At 35.9% G+C, this 15,779-nt stretch overlaps 1 protein-coding gene across 2 annotated transcripts in view; it reads right to left on the reverse strand.

Annotated features, from left to right (window-relative positions):
• Positions 1 to 13,862, reverse strand: part of LOC144966197 (poly [ADP-ribose] polymerase tankyrase-1-like) — a 35,860-nt gene extending 21,998 nt beyond the window's left edge. Inside the window, exons 1-10 of one of the 2 annotated variants that reach the window (XM_078902359.1) lie at positions 13,592 to 13,862; positions 12,031 to 12,255; positions 7,184 to 7,279; positions 6,828 to 6,940; positions 5,914 to 6,008; positions 4,886 to 4,952; positions 3,131 to 3,317; positions 1,705 to 1,826; positions 945 to 1,036; positions 77 to 155 (exon numbers count right to left, since the gene is read on the reverse strand). In XM_078902359.1, the coding sequence (XP_078758485.1) occupies positions 77 to 155; positions 945 to 1,036; positions 1,705 to 1,826; positions 3,131 to 3,317; positions 4,886 to 4,952; positions 5,914 to 6,008; positions 6,828 to 6,940; positions 7,184 to 7,279; positions 12,031 to 12,255; positions 13,592 to 13,781 (1,266 nt within the window). In that variant the 5' untranslated portion in view covers positions 13,782 to 13,862. The remainder of the gene's footprint in view (positions 1 to 76; positions 156 to 944; positions 1,037 to 1,704; positions 1,827 to 3,130; positions 3,318 to 4,885; positions 4,953 to 5,913; positions 6,009 to 6,827; positions 6,941 to 7,183; positions 7,280 to 12,030; positions 12,256 to 13,591) is intronic. The other variant, XM_078902360.1, reaches the window with a different exon arrangement.
• Between the last annotated feature and the right edge of the window lie 1,917 nt (positions 13,863 to 15,779).

Raw genomic sequence — 15,779 nt, forward strand, 5'->3', positions numbered from 1 at the left:
CAGAAAACAATTAACTGTGCATGATGTAACAGAGCAATATGCAAAAGCTAAGACACTATGATGAGGCTTCACATACCTTCACTCCATGCTTGAGCAAAACATCCATGACATCATAATGAGCTTTATCAGCTGCAACGTGCAAAGCCGTAAGGTAACTAGAAGAAGCAAAGGAACAAAGTATATCAAATGAGTAATATAGCCATTTAGCAAAAACGCAAAAAGTACTGATAACAAGAAAAAGGATAATGAAAACGACAAGTCGAACAACAAAAAAGAAAAGAAGAAGAAGAAGAAGAAGAAGAAAAAGAAGAAAAAGAAGAAAAAGAAGAAGAAGAAGAAGAAGAAGAAGAAGAAGAAGAAGAAGAAGAAGAAGAAGAAGAAGAAGAAGAAGAAGAAGAAGAAGAAGAAGAAGAAGAAGAAAAAGAAGAAAAAGAAGAAGAGAAGAAGAAGAAGCCTCACAGAAATGTTATCAACTAGAGGCCAATTATAAGACGGTAAACAATGTAACAACTGTGTTTAGAAAAAAAATTCTATATCCGCAAGCTAAAGCACCCGAGAAAAAGTAAGAGAAAGGGAATTGTTGCAAATAGGGAACAAAAGTTTATTTCAGGAGCATTCACTCAGTGTATTTAGTTTGAGATCACCTAAAAGTCTCACCCAGACACAAGCACAGGAATACACTTGAATGTTTAAAAAATATATTCAAAACAAAAACTATTACTGTATAGAACAGAGAAATGATATACAGGGTAAAACATATCATTTCCCAAAATTATACATTTGACTGTTTCCCTCTCAGCAAAGGACTCTGGACAAAAAAATAAAAGCTACCTGAAAAGGAAATGTAGGGGTATAGAAGATAGAGCAAGAGTGATTTCCCTCTCTATTATGGAAGATAAGAAAAATAAGAAATAACAACAAACAGAAAATGAATCATGACTTACTCTTTGTTTTTATCATTGAGATTAATGCCTTTACGAATTAATAGCTCCACCACTTGCTTTCTTTTTGGATACGGGGATGCTGCAGCACAATGCTATAAATAAAATAGTAAGAAATATTAACGTTGTTGAAAGGAGGTTCAAACAAATCTTGCAAATAAACATATCACAACTAAACTGTATCTATTATTTAAAATTCACAATCGCCTTATTCCATTGCACCTAATTGTGACAAATGGGTAATTTTAAATTTAAAACATAATAGTTGTTCCAAAGTATTAGATTAAAAATTGCCAACAGAATGTTGTCTATTTTCACAGAACTATAACATACATATAATAAGCATGCACATTTGTGCAGACAAATAGAGCAGTCACATCTCTATAATACCTAGCAATTTGAATTGGATCATCATCTGGATCATGGAATCAACCATCAAATTGAGCATTTTGAATCAAAGAAAAGCCTAAAAAATTATTTTGATGAAGACCAAATGCATTTCACATGGCAAATGACACATTATGGTTAAATGTTTATATCTATGAGAAATCATTGGTTCATCTCATTCCGATCCCATTTCACAACAGCTTATAGAGTTATAAGCAAATCATGAAGAAGAAACACAAACAGTTAGCTCCTCAGCCGCCTACACAGAAGGCAATGTGCAACCAACCAAAGGACAGTAAGCAAATGCATTGAACGGCATCCCAAATTTTAAGTCTGTAAACTTTTTAAAAAATACATATTCAGACAAACAACTCACCAGAGCAGAATCTCCCGAGTAAGGATGCTTAAAGTTGACGACATCAACACATAGATATTTCTTTAATCTTGTTATATCAGATTGACGAGCGCCTTCCAACAAGGAATGGCCTTTGAACTCATCTGGATTTAAAAGAGAGCACAAAAGGATTAAATAAGGTAATAGTAACAATCAACAAGAACCAATGGGAGTGTCTATTTGTTTTTAATAGCTTTATTATGGTTGATGTTCATATTAGTTGGGATATGAATAATGGCAGGATAGATGAAAGAGTTAAGAATCATTTTCTCAGCTCCCTAAATTAAACCCAAAGAGTCAAGCAGGCAATTAAGCACCTTGATGACATACAATGCTCATAATTTACATAGTTCCGTCTATCCGAAAGAGCTACTAACCCATGAAGCCAGTAACGAAGGATTGACTAGGCTGTAAAAAAACAAAAAATTGGAATTTATGTTTCCAAATCAAAAGCACATTTCTATTATCTTAATTGCAAACATTTAGATTAACCTTTCTATTACATAAATGAAAATATGAATTTACAATTATTCATGTATCATCCATCAAACATTAAAATAAAACATTAGGGATTGAAAATCTCAATATAGAATTTCAATAGATATATGCTATAAACAGCATTGAAAGACACTCAGATTAGTCAAATTACAAGTCAGAAGTTTTTAAAGACCATTAAAAAAAAAAAACAGAATTTGGCACATAAATAGTAACCAGGTAACTGGGTCTATTAGATCTGGCAGAAAGAATGTGGTGATTAGTATCCTAACCAGAGGGTAGTAAGCAAGTCTTACTACAGTAACCCGGATTAATCCCAGTTACATGGGTCTAATGACTCTGAAGGACTATTTTTTTCTAAACATGTGACGACAATTTTGAGGTATAAGTAGAGACAATCAAAATAGGGGAAACTGATTGAGAGACAGAGCAGAAATGTATTCCAGCACCAAAAATCATCCATGTATCTAGTTTGAAATCCATGCAAGAATAGTACCCAAAAATTTGATTACAGGATTGAAAAGGGCACCACGCGCTATGGGGACAACAAAATAATCATACAGCTCTAGTAAGCTGCCTTTCCTAAATATTTTTGAATATGTTGGACAAAACGTGAGCAGCTGACAACTGTGCCTCAAATATAAAATGTTTCCCGGCATCTCAAAGCGGCATTTATGTCGGGATGAACTGAGGGCTAAAATTTTAAATTTATAGACACAAACATGAAACTTGGGGTTGAGGTCTAGACATTATAATGGAGAATAAAATACATGCAATTCCTTATATTGCTACAATCCAAAAATTACTATTTTAGCTTTACATTCACTTTTTGAGGTCTTATTTATCCCGACATAATACCATTTTTGAGACGATGGGTTGTCAAAATAAAGTATGAAGATAACAGTTTACTTACATTGCAAACGTTCCTGAAGCTCTCGACTTGGAGCCACATCCATAATACTCTTACTGTGGCAGTTGACAAGAGTAGGATCAGCTCCATGTGCCAACAACAAAGAGCACACCTCCACCCGTGACTTTGAAGCTGCTTCATGCAAAGGTGTGAACTGCCATAAGTCTACAGCATTTACATTGGCACCAGCCTGTTGAGAGCAATGGTATTAAAAAAAAAATATTTAAAAAATGAGCTTTATATAGCACAATATCCACTAAACATGCTCAAAGAGCTTTACAAGGGGTCCCTGGTCAACAGCAACATTTAACATGTAGGACGGGACATGACGCCTGTTAGGCGATATTACAATTTTTCGGACAAAGACAACGCTGTTAACGGCCAGGTACTCATTTTACACCTGAGTACGGTGAGAGAATGTGAGTAAAGAGCCTTTTCCAAGGACTCAACTATGCGCCGAGCGAGGCTCGAACCCAGGACCTTCCGATCCGAAAGCGAGTGTCATACCACTAGACCACATAGCCGCACAATATATATATACTTTAGGTATACTTTAGCTGACATCCTCCACGCTTATTGAAATTGCAAGAATTGAATAACAGTAGTTTCAATCTACACCAAAGTCAGGGATTCGGGAACGTAATGGCCCAGGTGGTAGGAAAATTATATTAAATGTGGTGTATAACAAAGCACCCTGAGGATAATTTAAACTGAGATCATGTAAGCTAATGTCTAACCGACCCAATGTCAATCTATCTGACTTCCATCTTAGCAGTAAAACACATGCTCAATGTTTGAAAGTTCACGAGACAATGAATGCATTTTAGGAGTCTTTGAATTCTCTATTCCCTAAGTGATAATACGACCCACATCTCTCAGTGATGAGAAATTCCTACAAGTGAAATGGATAATACATTTATTTAATATGTCAAGAACAGCAAACAAAAAATATTATTTTGATTGGAAATGGTAGTGGCTCCTACCCCCAATAGCCCAAAAGAGGAATCAGAATACCAAAATAAAAGGGAAAAAAAGCGGAATTTGAGACCAAAAAGCGGAATCAACTTACCATAATTGACTACAACATTGCTTTGCTGCGGACAATTACAATCCAAAAGTACTCAAATGATACAATATAAAATGTGTAAAAATTTGCCCGTTCAAAAGAGACTAAAAAGGGGGTCAAATAATAATAGAGGACAAAGGCCTCGGCAGTCTCAGAGCAAAGTGTTGAATGGATGGATTTAGCCTTGACAGGACCCCCCCCCCCCCCCCCCCCCCGATTCAATCAAACACAAGTGTGTGCCGTTACACAGACACTGCCAAAATTAAAGAGGGAGAGAAGCCCACAGCACTCAACAATGCTCCCAATTGGAGCCAACATATAATAATACTTCAGTCATTGACCTCACATTTTGTAGCCAACATAATAATAATACCTCCATGTCATTGGTCCGCTTAAAATATAACATCTGACATCAACTGCACACACTTTGAAGGTCTAATCAGACACAAAATGTATATTGATTGGCAAAATAGACCAGAACTCACCCTTTTTTTCTTTACTAGATATGATTTATAAAAAATTTCCCTCTCTTGGACTGCAGAATTTTAGCCTTGAATGCAGAATCGCAGAATGTAGTAGACCAATTAAGCGGAATGATTCCGCAAATAGCGGAAGAGTAGGAGCCTCTTCAACTTAGTCTTTTTAAATATATTAATATCAGAATAACCTTCATATAATGAACATTAAATTACCTTCAAGAGCATTTCTGTGACTTCAAAGTGACCATATGAGCAGGCATTATGCAGAGGCACTAAACCACTGAAACGAAAGAAACATGAAACCTTAAGTCTAACTAATTTCTTAAAATATTAAACAAGCAATTTTTAAAATATGCATTGTGAAGTAAAGAAATATCACAATTTATACATCTTGAGAAGCGGATTCTCATTAACTTTCAAGGGAGTTCTACACATTACCACTGATCTCAGTTATCTGGGTGGATAAAATGCTCAACGAATGTGAACTTAACGCAGCCTTTTTCATGTTGGACTTGATGGAACGGAATGTTTCATATCAATTGTTTTTAATATTCTCACAATTGTTGTCACACATGATGGGGAGTCTTAATTGTTCTCAACGATAGATTGGTCTCAATTTCTGATTGGAATTAAAACTGCAAAGTCTTACATTTCACTTAAACCTTACAAAATAGTTTAACTATAAGGGCAAATAACACTGTTTAAATTGAGCTTTTATATACCCCAATATCCACTCAATGTGCTCAAAGCGCTTTACAAGGGGTCCCTGGTCAACAGCAACATTTAACATGTAGGATGGGACATAACGCCTATTAGGCGATATTACAATTTTTCGGACAAAGACAACGCTGTTAACGGCCAGGTACTCATTTTACACCTGGGTACAGTGAGAGAATGTGAGTAAAGAGTTTTTTCCAAGGACTCAACTATGCGCCGAGCGCGAGGCTCGAACCCAGGACCTTCCGATCCGAAGGCGAGTGTCATACCACTAGACCACATAGCCGCGCTGTTCCAAACATTTTGTCATGAATATTGAAAAAGATGATCGACTTCTACTACAAGGCATTGGACAAAAGAGATCAGACTCAGAAGACCACAGGATTGGAAAAAACACTATTCCATTCCAAGAAAAAGTTTCAACCTCTGGTGACAAAGATAAAAATTAGTGCAATTAGTTAAAGACAAAGCGGCTAAGTAAGTAGTTAAAACTAACAAGGGTTTTATGAACAAGATATATATACCCTTTATCCTTAGCATGTACATTGGCTCCATGTTGCAACAAGAGTTGAACAATCCTTGTCCGATTATATCCAGCAGCCAAATGTAAAGGTGTGGACTAGGAAGGATAGAGAAAATAAGTGAATTTTCACAGAAAAGGAAATAAATAAAAACAAAAAATAATAATTAATGTTGTAGTTGACAATTTACAATATATAAGAGAAAACAAAATAATTAAAAAAAAAAAATATTAAAAATTGACATGATTTACAATGTAACCTTCCCAGCTCTTCAAAATCAAAATTAGGGAAAATTCTTACACAGATCTGGGATAAGAATGAAGATGTGATAGTGATAATGATTTGTCTGAAATATTACAAAATTTACACCAAAAAAAAACCCCTCAGAAAACTAACTGAAAAATAAGGAATACATCAACAGACCTGCCACATACAACAAACAAAGAAATTCGGATTTGAAGCTGAAAAAAAAACCCCAACTCTATCAGACCAATATGCAAGATATCTACATGTATGTATTTCTAAATCATCACCTAAAAATAGCTTAGATTAGATGCAGCATTCATCAATTTGGTAACAGCTATTTCTGAGTAAATTTTCATTATAAAATTTGGCTGAAATATCTGAGTCTGAGGGAGGAGGCGGGGGAAAAATATAGAATCTGAATTTTGACTACATTTAGCTACAACAAAATTTGTATACCTGTCTAGGTGGCAGGTAGGCATCAGGAATATCCTGATAATTTAAGGGCAGTTTGCAGGTCAGCAAGGTTTATCTTTTAAAAATCTCCACTCGTGAAAACAATCAAAATTTACACATCACAGAATTTTAAAATCAAAACGTGATGTATTTTCCAATCCAATCTCCCTGATATTATTTGCATAATTTTACCAATTTTCAAACAAAATTCACCATACCTTTCTGCCATCACTAGCATGACAGTTAACATTGAGAGCAGTAAGTAATGACATCAATTGCTCCTCATTTCCACTGCGAGCCGCCTCTAACAGTTCATCCTTTTTGTATTCACCTAGATGGAATATCAGTGCAAATTATTGAAATTAAACTTTCAATACAATAAGACAAAACTTGATTTCCATTAAGCACATTTGCAACTGAATTTAAATTGCTTTTTAGAAAGTCTAAAGAAGTTAAGAGGATGTATCTCAAGAGCAAAACATTTATGGAACAGAGCTTTTACCAAACCTTGGGTTAATCCGTAAAATAAAATAAATGTCTAGATACCTTTATGTTCATCGCACCGTAGACTTACCATTTAGAACTGCCTTGGCTGTAGGATCTGCTAAATCTAAGGCTGTCTTGCCATCTGTATTTCTTATGTTAGGATCAGCACCGTGCTGAAGTAAGACTGATGAAACAAAAGAGAAGACACTAGTATTAAAAAGACATTAAAAAAAAAAAAAATTATTAAAAATTGAGCTTTTTATAGCTCAATATCCACTAAATGTGCTCAAAGCGCTTTACAAGGGGTCCCTGGTCAACAGCAACATTTAACATGTAGGACGGGACATGCCGCCTGTTAGGCGATATTACAATTTTTCGGACTAAGACAACGCTGTTAATGGCCAGGTACTCATTTTACACCTGAGTACAGTGAGAGAATGTGAGTAAAGAGCCTTTTCCAAGGACTCAACTATATCCGAGCGCAGGCTCGAACCCAGGACCATCCGATCCGAAAGCGAGTGTCATACCAGAAGACCCCATAGCCGCACAGAGCAGAAGATAAAGGGGAAGGCCACAGGGAACATGGAGAACAGTTGAAGAAGCTGATAAGACATGTTACGAGATAAAAAAGTTAAGTCAACATAGAGAGGACTGGAAACTGTTTGTCTGTGGCCTAAACCCTGACCCAGGGTGATTTTGTTTGTTTGTTTGTTTGTTTGTTGCTTTAGGTCTCTTCCAACACAATTGAGGTTATATGAGAGACCGCTGAAACAAAAAAACAAGCAATCTAACAAAAATAGTACAAATGTAAATCAAAATCATAACCTAAAGATATCATAAGCTAAATTATAAATAACCAAGAACAAACAGGCAGAAGATTTACAGAAAAAAAAATATCCCCTGTCAAAAATACAATCACAAACCAAAGAAGCAGGATAGGCTAGTAAAGAGAAGAAGAAACGACATCACTATCGGATCGTACACCCATGCGAACATCATAGGTATATGATTCAAGGGTGATGCTCCCATCCAACCACCCGCTACCCAGGGTGAAAAAGGCAAAGATGATGATGATGATGACTACTGAGGCAGTATAAAAAAACCTCTGGAAAAAAAGTAAACAATCTCACCGGAATAAAAGCCTAGAACTTGTACAGGTTATGGTATGGTTATCAAGCATTGTATTGAGGACAATAGTTCTTAATTAAGGCCTTTATAAATATATATCAGATGTTCCTAGTTTCTTTTCTGATTTGAAGGCTTTAAAATGACTTTCACATTTGAATAGATCTCGCTGAAAATCAGAGATAGATAACTCTTTAATTGTCAACGAATGGGATATAAGCGTGGTCCCCATTTACAAATACAATACTAGATATTATTGCTGCGGCGCTTCTGTTATTTTCACAATTATTATTATTATTATTATTATTATTATTATTATTATTATTATTATTATTATTATTATTGTAAGTATTGGTGGTATTACAATGTTGTATTTTTATGATTATTTATGGTATCATTTTATGCTTTGGTTTCATGTACCTTTTTTTCTCACTTTCATGTCTGTTGTCATCAAATTGTATGGATTATTGATTAAAATAAAAGTTATTTTTGTTTGTCTTATTTTGACTATGGAACTGATACTTATCATAGCAGACCTGCCTACTTGAAATAGGAAAATGTAATAAGTAGTTTTCAGGGTAAATAACATCGTAGACATTTTAACTACCCTTAAAAACCACCAGTTTGTCCTTATAATGCGTGGGGAAAAATATTAACTCTATGTGATAGCTCTGGCACCAGAACTTCGTTTTCAAGAAATGACATTTAATTAAAAAACCTTTATTATATCCAGCCCGGGATTTAGACGTAGTACTACAGGAATTTTCGTGGTAGTGAGGAGGGCTGTTGTGATGGGTATCAATAATTTTTTATTTTAAAAAAAATTTTTTTAATGAGAAAAACTGATTGGAAATGTAAAAGTGATGGTAATAGTGGTAGTGATAATGGTAATGGTGGTGGTGGTAACGGTGATGATTGGGGTGTAAGGATGATGGTAATATTATTATTGATATTATTATTGATATTCTTCTTGTTGTTGTTGTTGTTGTTGTTGTTGTTCTTCTTCTTTCTTCTTCTTCTTCTTCTTCTTCCTCTTCCTCTTCCTCCTCTTCTTCTTCTTCTTCTTCTTCTTCTTCTTCTTCTTCTTCTTCTTCTTCTTCTTCTTCTTCTTCTTCTTCTTCTTTTTTATTATTATTACTATTATTATTATTATCATTATTAGTATTATTATTATTATTATTATTATTATTATTATTATTATTATTATCATTATTATATTATTATTATTATTATTATTATTATTATTATTATTATTATTATTATTATTATTATTATTATTATTATTGAACGTATTGATGTTATTACGATTGTTGTATTTTTGTGTGGTGTATCAGTTTATTTTTTTGGTTCCATTTACCTTTTTTTTTTTTCCACTTCATGTATGTTGGCATCAAATTGTTGATTTATTGGCGAAAGCCTAAGATTGAATAAACTTTGAAACTTTGAAACTTTATTTTAGTCAATGAGGAAAAGTCACTAACCTTTAGTAATATTTTACATGAAAGCCCTTTGAATTCCAGTTAAAATGTAAAATTTGTAAAAATAAAACAGATGTCTAGTTGCACAGAACACATATTAACTAATGAGTGTGACAAAACTTTTGGAAAAAGTATATATATTTTTTCTTGACAAATACTTTTTCAAAACAGAATACACATACGCTACCCACTGCTTCTAAATGATATTATGTCAGAATGAATTGGATCCTGAAAAGTGAATTTACAATTACAATGTTACGAGATAGAAAATTTGAGTCTTTTGCAATGTCAGGACTTGTATTCATTTTCCAACTTAAAAAATAGAAATTAACCCAAAATTCCATATAACTGGGACTATAAATATTAATTCAAATTCTAATACCTACTCCATCCTGACATAACACTGTTTTGAGATGGCAGGTCTGATATTGCAGAGACGCCAACTTTAAATTTGGCTCACAGGAGTTTCAGACACCACTTGTAGGAATTTCAACGCCGAAAGAGGAATTTCCGCACACAAGAAAAAGGAATTCGAATGGTACTTGATATTGTGTTTACATATTGTATAGTTCAAAATAGATAACTGATTAGAATTATATTATGATACATAAACACATTGCCAAATACAATCCCAAAGTTTCCTTATTTCAAATGAAGTAAAGCGCCAAAACCTAATGGTAGAGATTGTAGTACTGGTGGTAATGTGGTGTTGTTGGTTGTAGTAATAGTAGTAGTGATGATGAAGATGTGATAGTGGTTGTTGTTGTAGTAGTAGTGGTATTGATGATGATATGGTGGCGGTGGTGGTTGAAGTAGTAGTTGTAGTGATGATGATGTGGTGGCAGTATAGTGGTTGTAGTAGTTGTGGTCGTGATGATAATGATGTGGTGGTGGTTGTAGTGTTGTTGATGTGGTGGTGATGGTGGTTGTAGTACAAATGGTAGTGATGATATTGTGGTAGTGGTGGTTGTAGTAGTAGTCGTGGTAATGATGATGTGGTGGTTGTAGTAGTAGTGCTCGTGATGATGAGTGGTGCTGATGGTTGTAGTAGTAGTGGTGGTTGTAGTGATGAAGATGAAGTGGTAGTGGTGCTTGTAGTAGTAGTGGTAGCGATGATGTGGTGGTGGTGGTTGTAGTAGTAGTAGTGATAGTGATGATGTGGTGGTGGTGGTTGTAGTAGTTGTGGTAGCGATGTTGTGGTGGTGGTTGTAGCAGTAGTGGTAGTTGCAGTGATGATGATGTGGTGGTGGTGGTTGTAGTAGTAGTGGTGGTAGTGATAATGTGGTGGTGGTGGTTGTAGTAGTAGTGCTAGTGATGATGTGGTGGTGGTGGTTGCAGTAGTAATGATGATGTTGTGGTGGTGGTTGTAGTAGTAGTGCTAGTGATGATGTGGTGGTGGTGGTGGTTGTAGTAGTAGTGGTAGTGATGTTGTAGTGGTGGTTTTAGTAGTAGTGGTAGTTGCAGTGTTGATGATATGGTGGTGGTGGTTGCGGTAGTAGTAGTGGTGGTGGTTGTAGTAGTAGCTGTAATGATGATGTGGTGGTGTTGGTTGTAGTAGTAGAGGTAGTGATGATGTGGTGGTGGTGGTTGTAGTAGTAGTGGTAATGATGATGTGGTGGTGGTGGTTGTAGTAGTAATGGTAATGATGATGTAATGGTGTTGGTGGTGGTTGTAGTAGTAGTGGTAGTGATGATGTGATGGTGGTGGTTGTAGTAGTAATGGTAATGATGATGTAATGGTGTTGGTGGTGGTTGTAGTAGTAGTGGTAGTGATGATGATGTGGTGGTGGTGATTGTAGTAGTAGAGGTCGTGATGATGATGTGGTAGTGATGATGTGATGCTGGTGGTTGTAGTAGTAGTGGTATTGATGATGATGTGGTAGTGGTGGTTGCAGTAATAGTGATGATGATGTCGTGGTGGTGGTTGTAGTAGTAGTTGTGGTACTGATGATGATGTGGTGGTGGTTGTAGTAGTAGTGGTAGTGATGACGATGTGGTGGTGGCTGCAGTAGTAGTGATAGTGATGATGGTTGTAATATTATTGGCAGTGATGATGATGTGGTGGTTGGAGGGGGAGGTATCCTTGGAACAAATTGACCTCAACGGAATTTGACGGAAGTTGCCCGGAGCCCGGAATTTTTTGATCCAGACCGGAGTTTCTTTCCGGTGAAACCGAAACCGGAGTTTTGGCATCACTGGATATTGATAAGTCCACTTTTGATGATTTTGAAAATTGACCTTATTTTCAGTCAAAAAATAAAAGGCAAAATCTAGCCAGATGAATTCAATTCAATTTCAGTTATGGATGTCTTATACAACATTATTACACTGACCTATGCAGACATCAATTTTTCCTTTAATGGCTGCTTCATGAAGAGGGGTGTAGTGCCAATTGTCCCTAGCATTCGGATCCCCTTCTTGGCGAAGCAATAAAGTGACAACCTCTGCATGACCAAAAGAGCAAGCATTGTGAAGGGGAATTAATCCACCATCATCCCTAGCATGCACATTAGCTCCACATTCAAGTAAATGTTCCACAACATCTTTACGACCAAATCCTGAAAGGAGAAGTAAAAAAAATAAAAAATTTTGAAAAAAAATATCTAACTCAAACTACCTGGTCACACTACACTACTAAATGTTGCTCACTCTACCATCCCTTCTTTTCAACTTCAAAGTAAAAACTGTTACTATTGATAATAGTCTAGAAATGAGCAATCTTTGAAACAAAAAACAAACGCAAAACAATTCTTTTATATGTATTAACAATAGGGAGGCCTTCCGAAAGCTCCTACATCCCCAGTATGCTTGTTCTAGTAGGGGGTTTGGGAAGGGGGAAACTTTTTTTATAATGTTCTAGTAGGAGGTTTGGGATGGGGGAAACTTTTTAAAAAAATAAAAAATCTCCCCCCTCCCAAATCCCCTACTAGAACATTATAAAAAAACAAGAATACTGGTGATGTAGGGGCCTTCCGAAAGTTCCTACATCCCCAGTATTCTTGTTCTAGTACTAGTAGGGGGTTTGGGAGGGGGGAAACTTTTTATATAATGTTCTAGTCGGGGGGGGGGGGGGGGACTTTTTTTTAAAAAAGTTTCCCCCCTCCAAAACCTCCTACTAGAACATTATAAAAATCAAGAATACTGGGGATGTAGGAGCTTTCGGAAGGCCTCATTATTTTGCTGAACATTCAAGAGTGTGAATTAAGTAATAGATAGTATTTCATTGAGTTCATCGGCATCGAGCGTTCCGAGACATTCATAGAGTGACTATCATAGAGTTCAAGTTTATTTCCAGTGTTTGGAGAAATAGAGTTGGGACAAGAGGCCTTCCGAAAGCTCCTACATCCCCAGTATTCTTTAAAAAGTCTCCCCCCTACTAGAACATTATATACAAAAAAAATTTCCCCCTCCCAAACCCTTAGAAATTACTAAGAACAAGAATACTGGGATGTGTAGGCTGTACTGTGGGGTAGGAGTTGGAGTAGGAGCTTTCGGAAGGCCTCCCAAAATAGGTAGGCAACAAAATCAATGGTCATGAGGCCATACTCATTTGGGGCAATTTGCAGTGCAGTTCAGTGCTCTCGCACCATTGGGTGGAAGTTGCCAGTGGAAGGAAGTGGAATTGGTGACCAGTCAGAAAACTTACACTTACTGAGACTGGATTTCGGCTTCGGGTTACAACAATTACAAAACACTCACTCAACACCACACGCTCCTAAAGGGAGGAAAATCACGTCTTGAGTATTAGAAACATGATGAAGCGGCGAGTGAATTGACTGTGTCACTCGCAAGTCATGGGGGGCGGGGGTGTATAATTGAATCCTAACAACAGTTCTCAAACTCAAATGTCTCAATCTCAAACAACAGTTTGTCAAAAGTATCACAACAACCGACCTGCTGCAAAATGTAAAGGTGTCGATTTCCTGCCTGCGGTATCCTTGGCATTAACATTCTGGGGAGTGATAAGTTTTTTCACTTTGCCTAAATCCCCATTTCGACACGCTTCGAATAACTCTCTCCCTGGGTCGTTTAAGGAGGGAGCACTACTCTCTGTTGTTAGAGCTGCTCTATGAGCAGTAGCCATTTTCTCGGGTCCAACAACACCGGAACTCGGAAGGCTTCAAAACTCAAAACTCAAAGGATCACAATCACAAATCGAAATCTCGGGTATTAACAATTGACACCCGTGGCTTTGCGAATTTTGTAAATGTATGTGATTCATGTTCCCAAATCATGTATCTTAATTTCACATCCTATTGACACCATAATCCTATTTTCCGAATTGTTCTTCTTCTTCTTCTTCTTCTTCTTCGTCTTGTGGAAACCTCCAATATTGTCGAGGATCACTCCACAGTTTGTAGTGTTTTACATTTTAAACTTGCTAAAACTCTGCACATAATACTAATTTTTAAAAAACAAACAAACAAGTTTGTGTCCTAGTCAAGGACAGCTATACTGTTTAAAGCCCTCCTTGGTCCTTGTCCTTTCCCAAGACGAGACGTGTTATAATTTTAACTTTCTTATCGCTGCATTTCCCATTCGATGTATTTTTTCGTTGTTATATTTTTAAAAAATGAAAATCGATTTAAACCAAAAATGGGAAGCATAATATTATATTGTATACTTATTATTATTATTATTATTATTATTATTATTATTATTATTATTATTATTATTATTATTATTATTATTATATTATTATTATTATTATTATTATTATTTTCTTGCGGTGAAAGCAGACCAACGTCTTCTAGCTTGTTTAATTGGGATTGAAACAATAAAAAATAAAAAATAAGTGTCATCCAAACGAATTATTTTTGCTTTTTCCTATTTTTTGTTTTTGTTTTGTTTTTCGTTCATCAACCTAAAATGCTCAGATGATGACCTTGACCTTTATTCTTCTTTGTCCCATGCCCATGCTGTCTTATTCTGAGTGAATTTCTTACCTGTCTAGAAATCAGAAACTTTCTGTAAGTTTCTAGCGTTATAGTTTTCTTATTCTGAGTGAATTTCTTACCTGTCTAGAAATCAGAAACTTTCTGTAAGTTTCTAGCGTTATAGTTGTCTTATTCTGAGTGAATTTCTTACCTGTCTAGAAATCAGAAACTTTCTGTAAATTTCTAGCGTTATAGTTGTCTTATTCTGAGTGAATTTCTTACCTGAAATCAGAAACTTTCTGTAAATTTCTAGCGTTATTGTTGTCTTATTCTGAGTGAATTTCTTACCTGAAATCAGAAACTTTCTGTAAGTTTCTAGCGTTATAGTTTAGGAAAGTTTTGTGATCAACGGTTTGTTCATGAGTATGGAGTGTCTGAATTCTGCTGGAATACGCTTCAACAGTCATAACGCCACTTCCCTCGTAATGGCGTATAGTAACTTAGTAACTGGCTCTAAACTCTCGGAACAATGGCGAACGCCCTTATGAAATATTTCTCCGACGAGCATAAAAGCGTATTCAGAGGGAAAACAAACCATTATAAATCTGATCATGTTTTGACTTTTACACATTCTGATGACAAGACATGAAAAGTGCTAGCCAGTATGAAGAATAAAAAGGACAGATTTTCTTTGTTTAGAACCACGATGGCCGCCGTTGCTGGGCGACGTGACATTAGACTATTGAATCTAATTGTGATTGTATGTATGTATGTATGTATGTATGTATGTATGTATGTATGTATGTATGTATGTATGTATGTATGTGTGTGTGTGTTTGTGTGTTTGTTTGTTTTTTTCAAATGATTCGATAAAGTCAAACATGGTAGCCGATTGTGAGGACACTTTTTTTTTTAATTTCGACTATGCATTATGAAACGCATTAGGTATTTGTCAAGCAATATCGAGCAGTGTCAGTGCCGGATGGATGACAATGATGTCGAAAAAAAATGGCCCCAATGTTGCCTCATTTGGTAAGACATTAGTCCCATTAAGCATACACCACTTGAACCCTGGAGTGGTCAAATAGCTGGCAGTGGTGACGGATATTGTAAGTAGTGGTACAAAAATTTGGATTCAATAGTCTGATGTCACGTCGCCCAGCAACGGCGGCCATCGTGATTCTAAACAAAGAAAATCGGTACTT

This window comes from Berghia stephanieae, chromosome 2 (assembly GCF_034508935.2).
Source record: "Berghia stephanieae isolate SIO BIC M18660-M18661 chromosome 2, UCSD_Bste_1.3, whole genome shotgun sequence".
Lineage (NCBI taxonomy): Eukaryota > Metazoa > Mollusca > Gastropoda > Nudibranchia > Aeolidiidae > Berghia > Berghia stephanieae.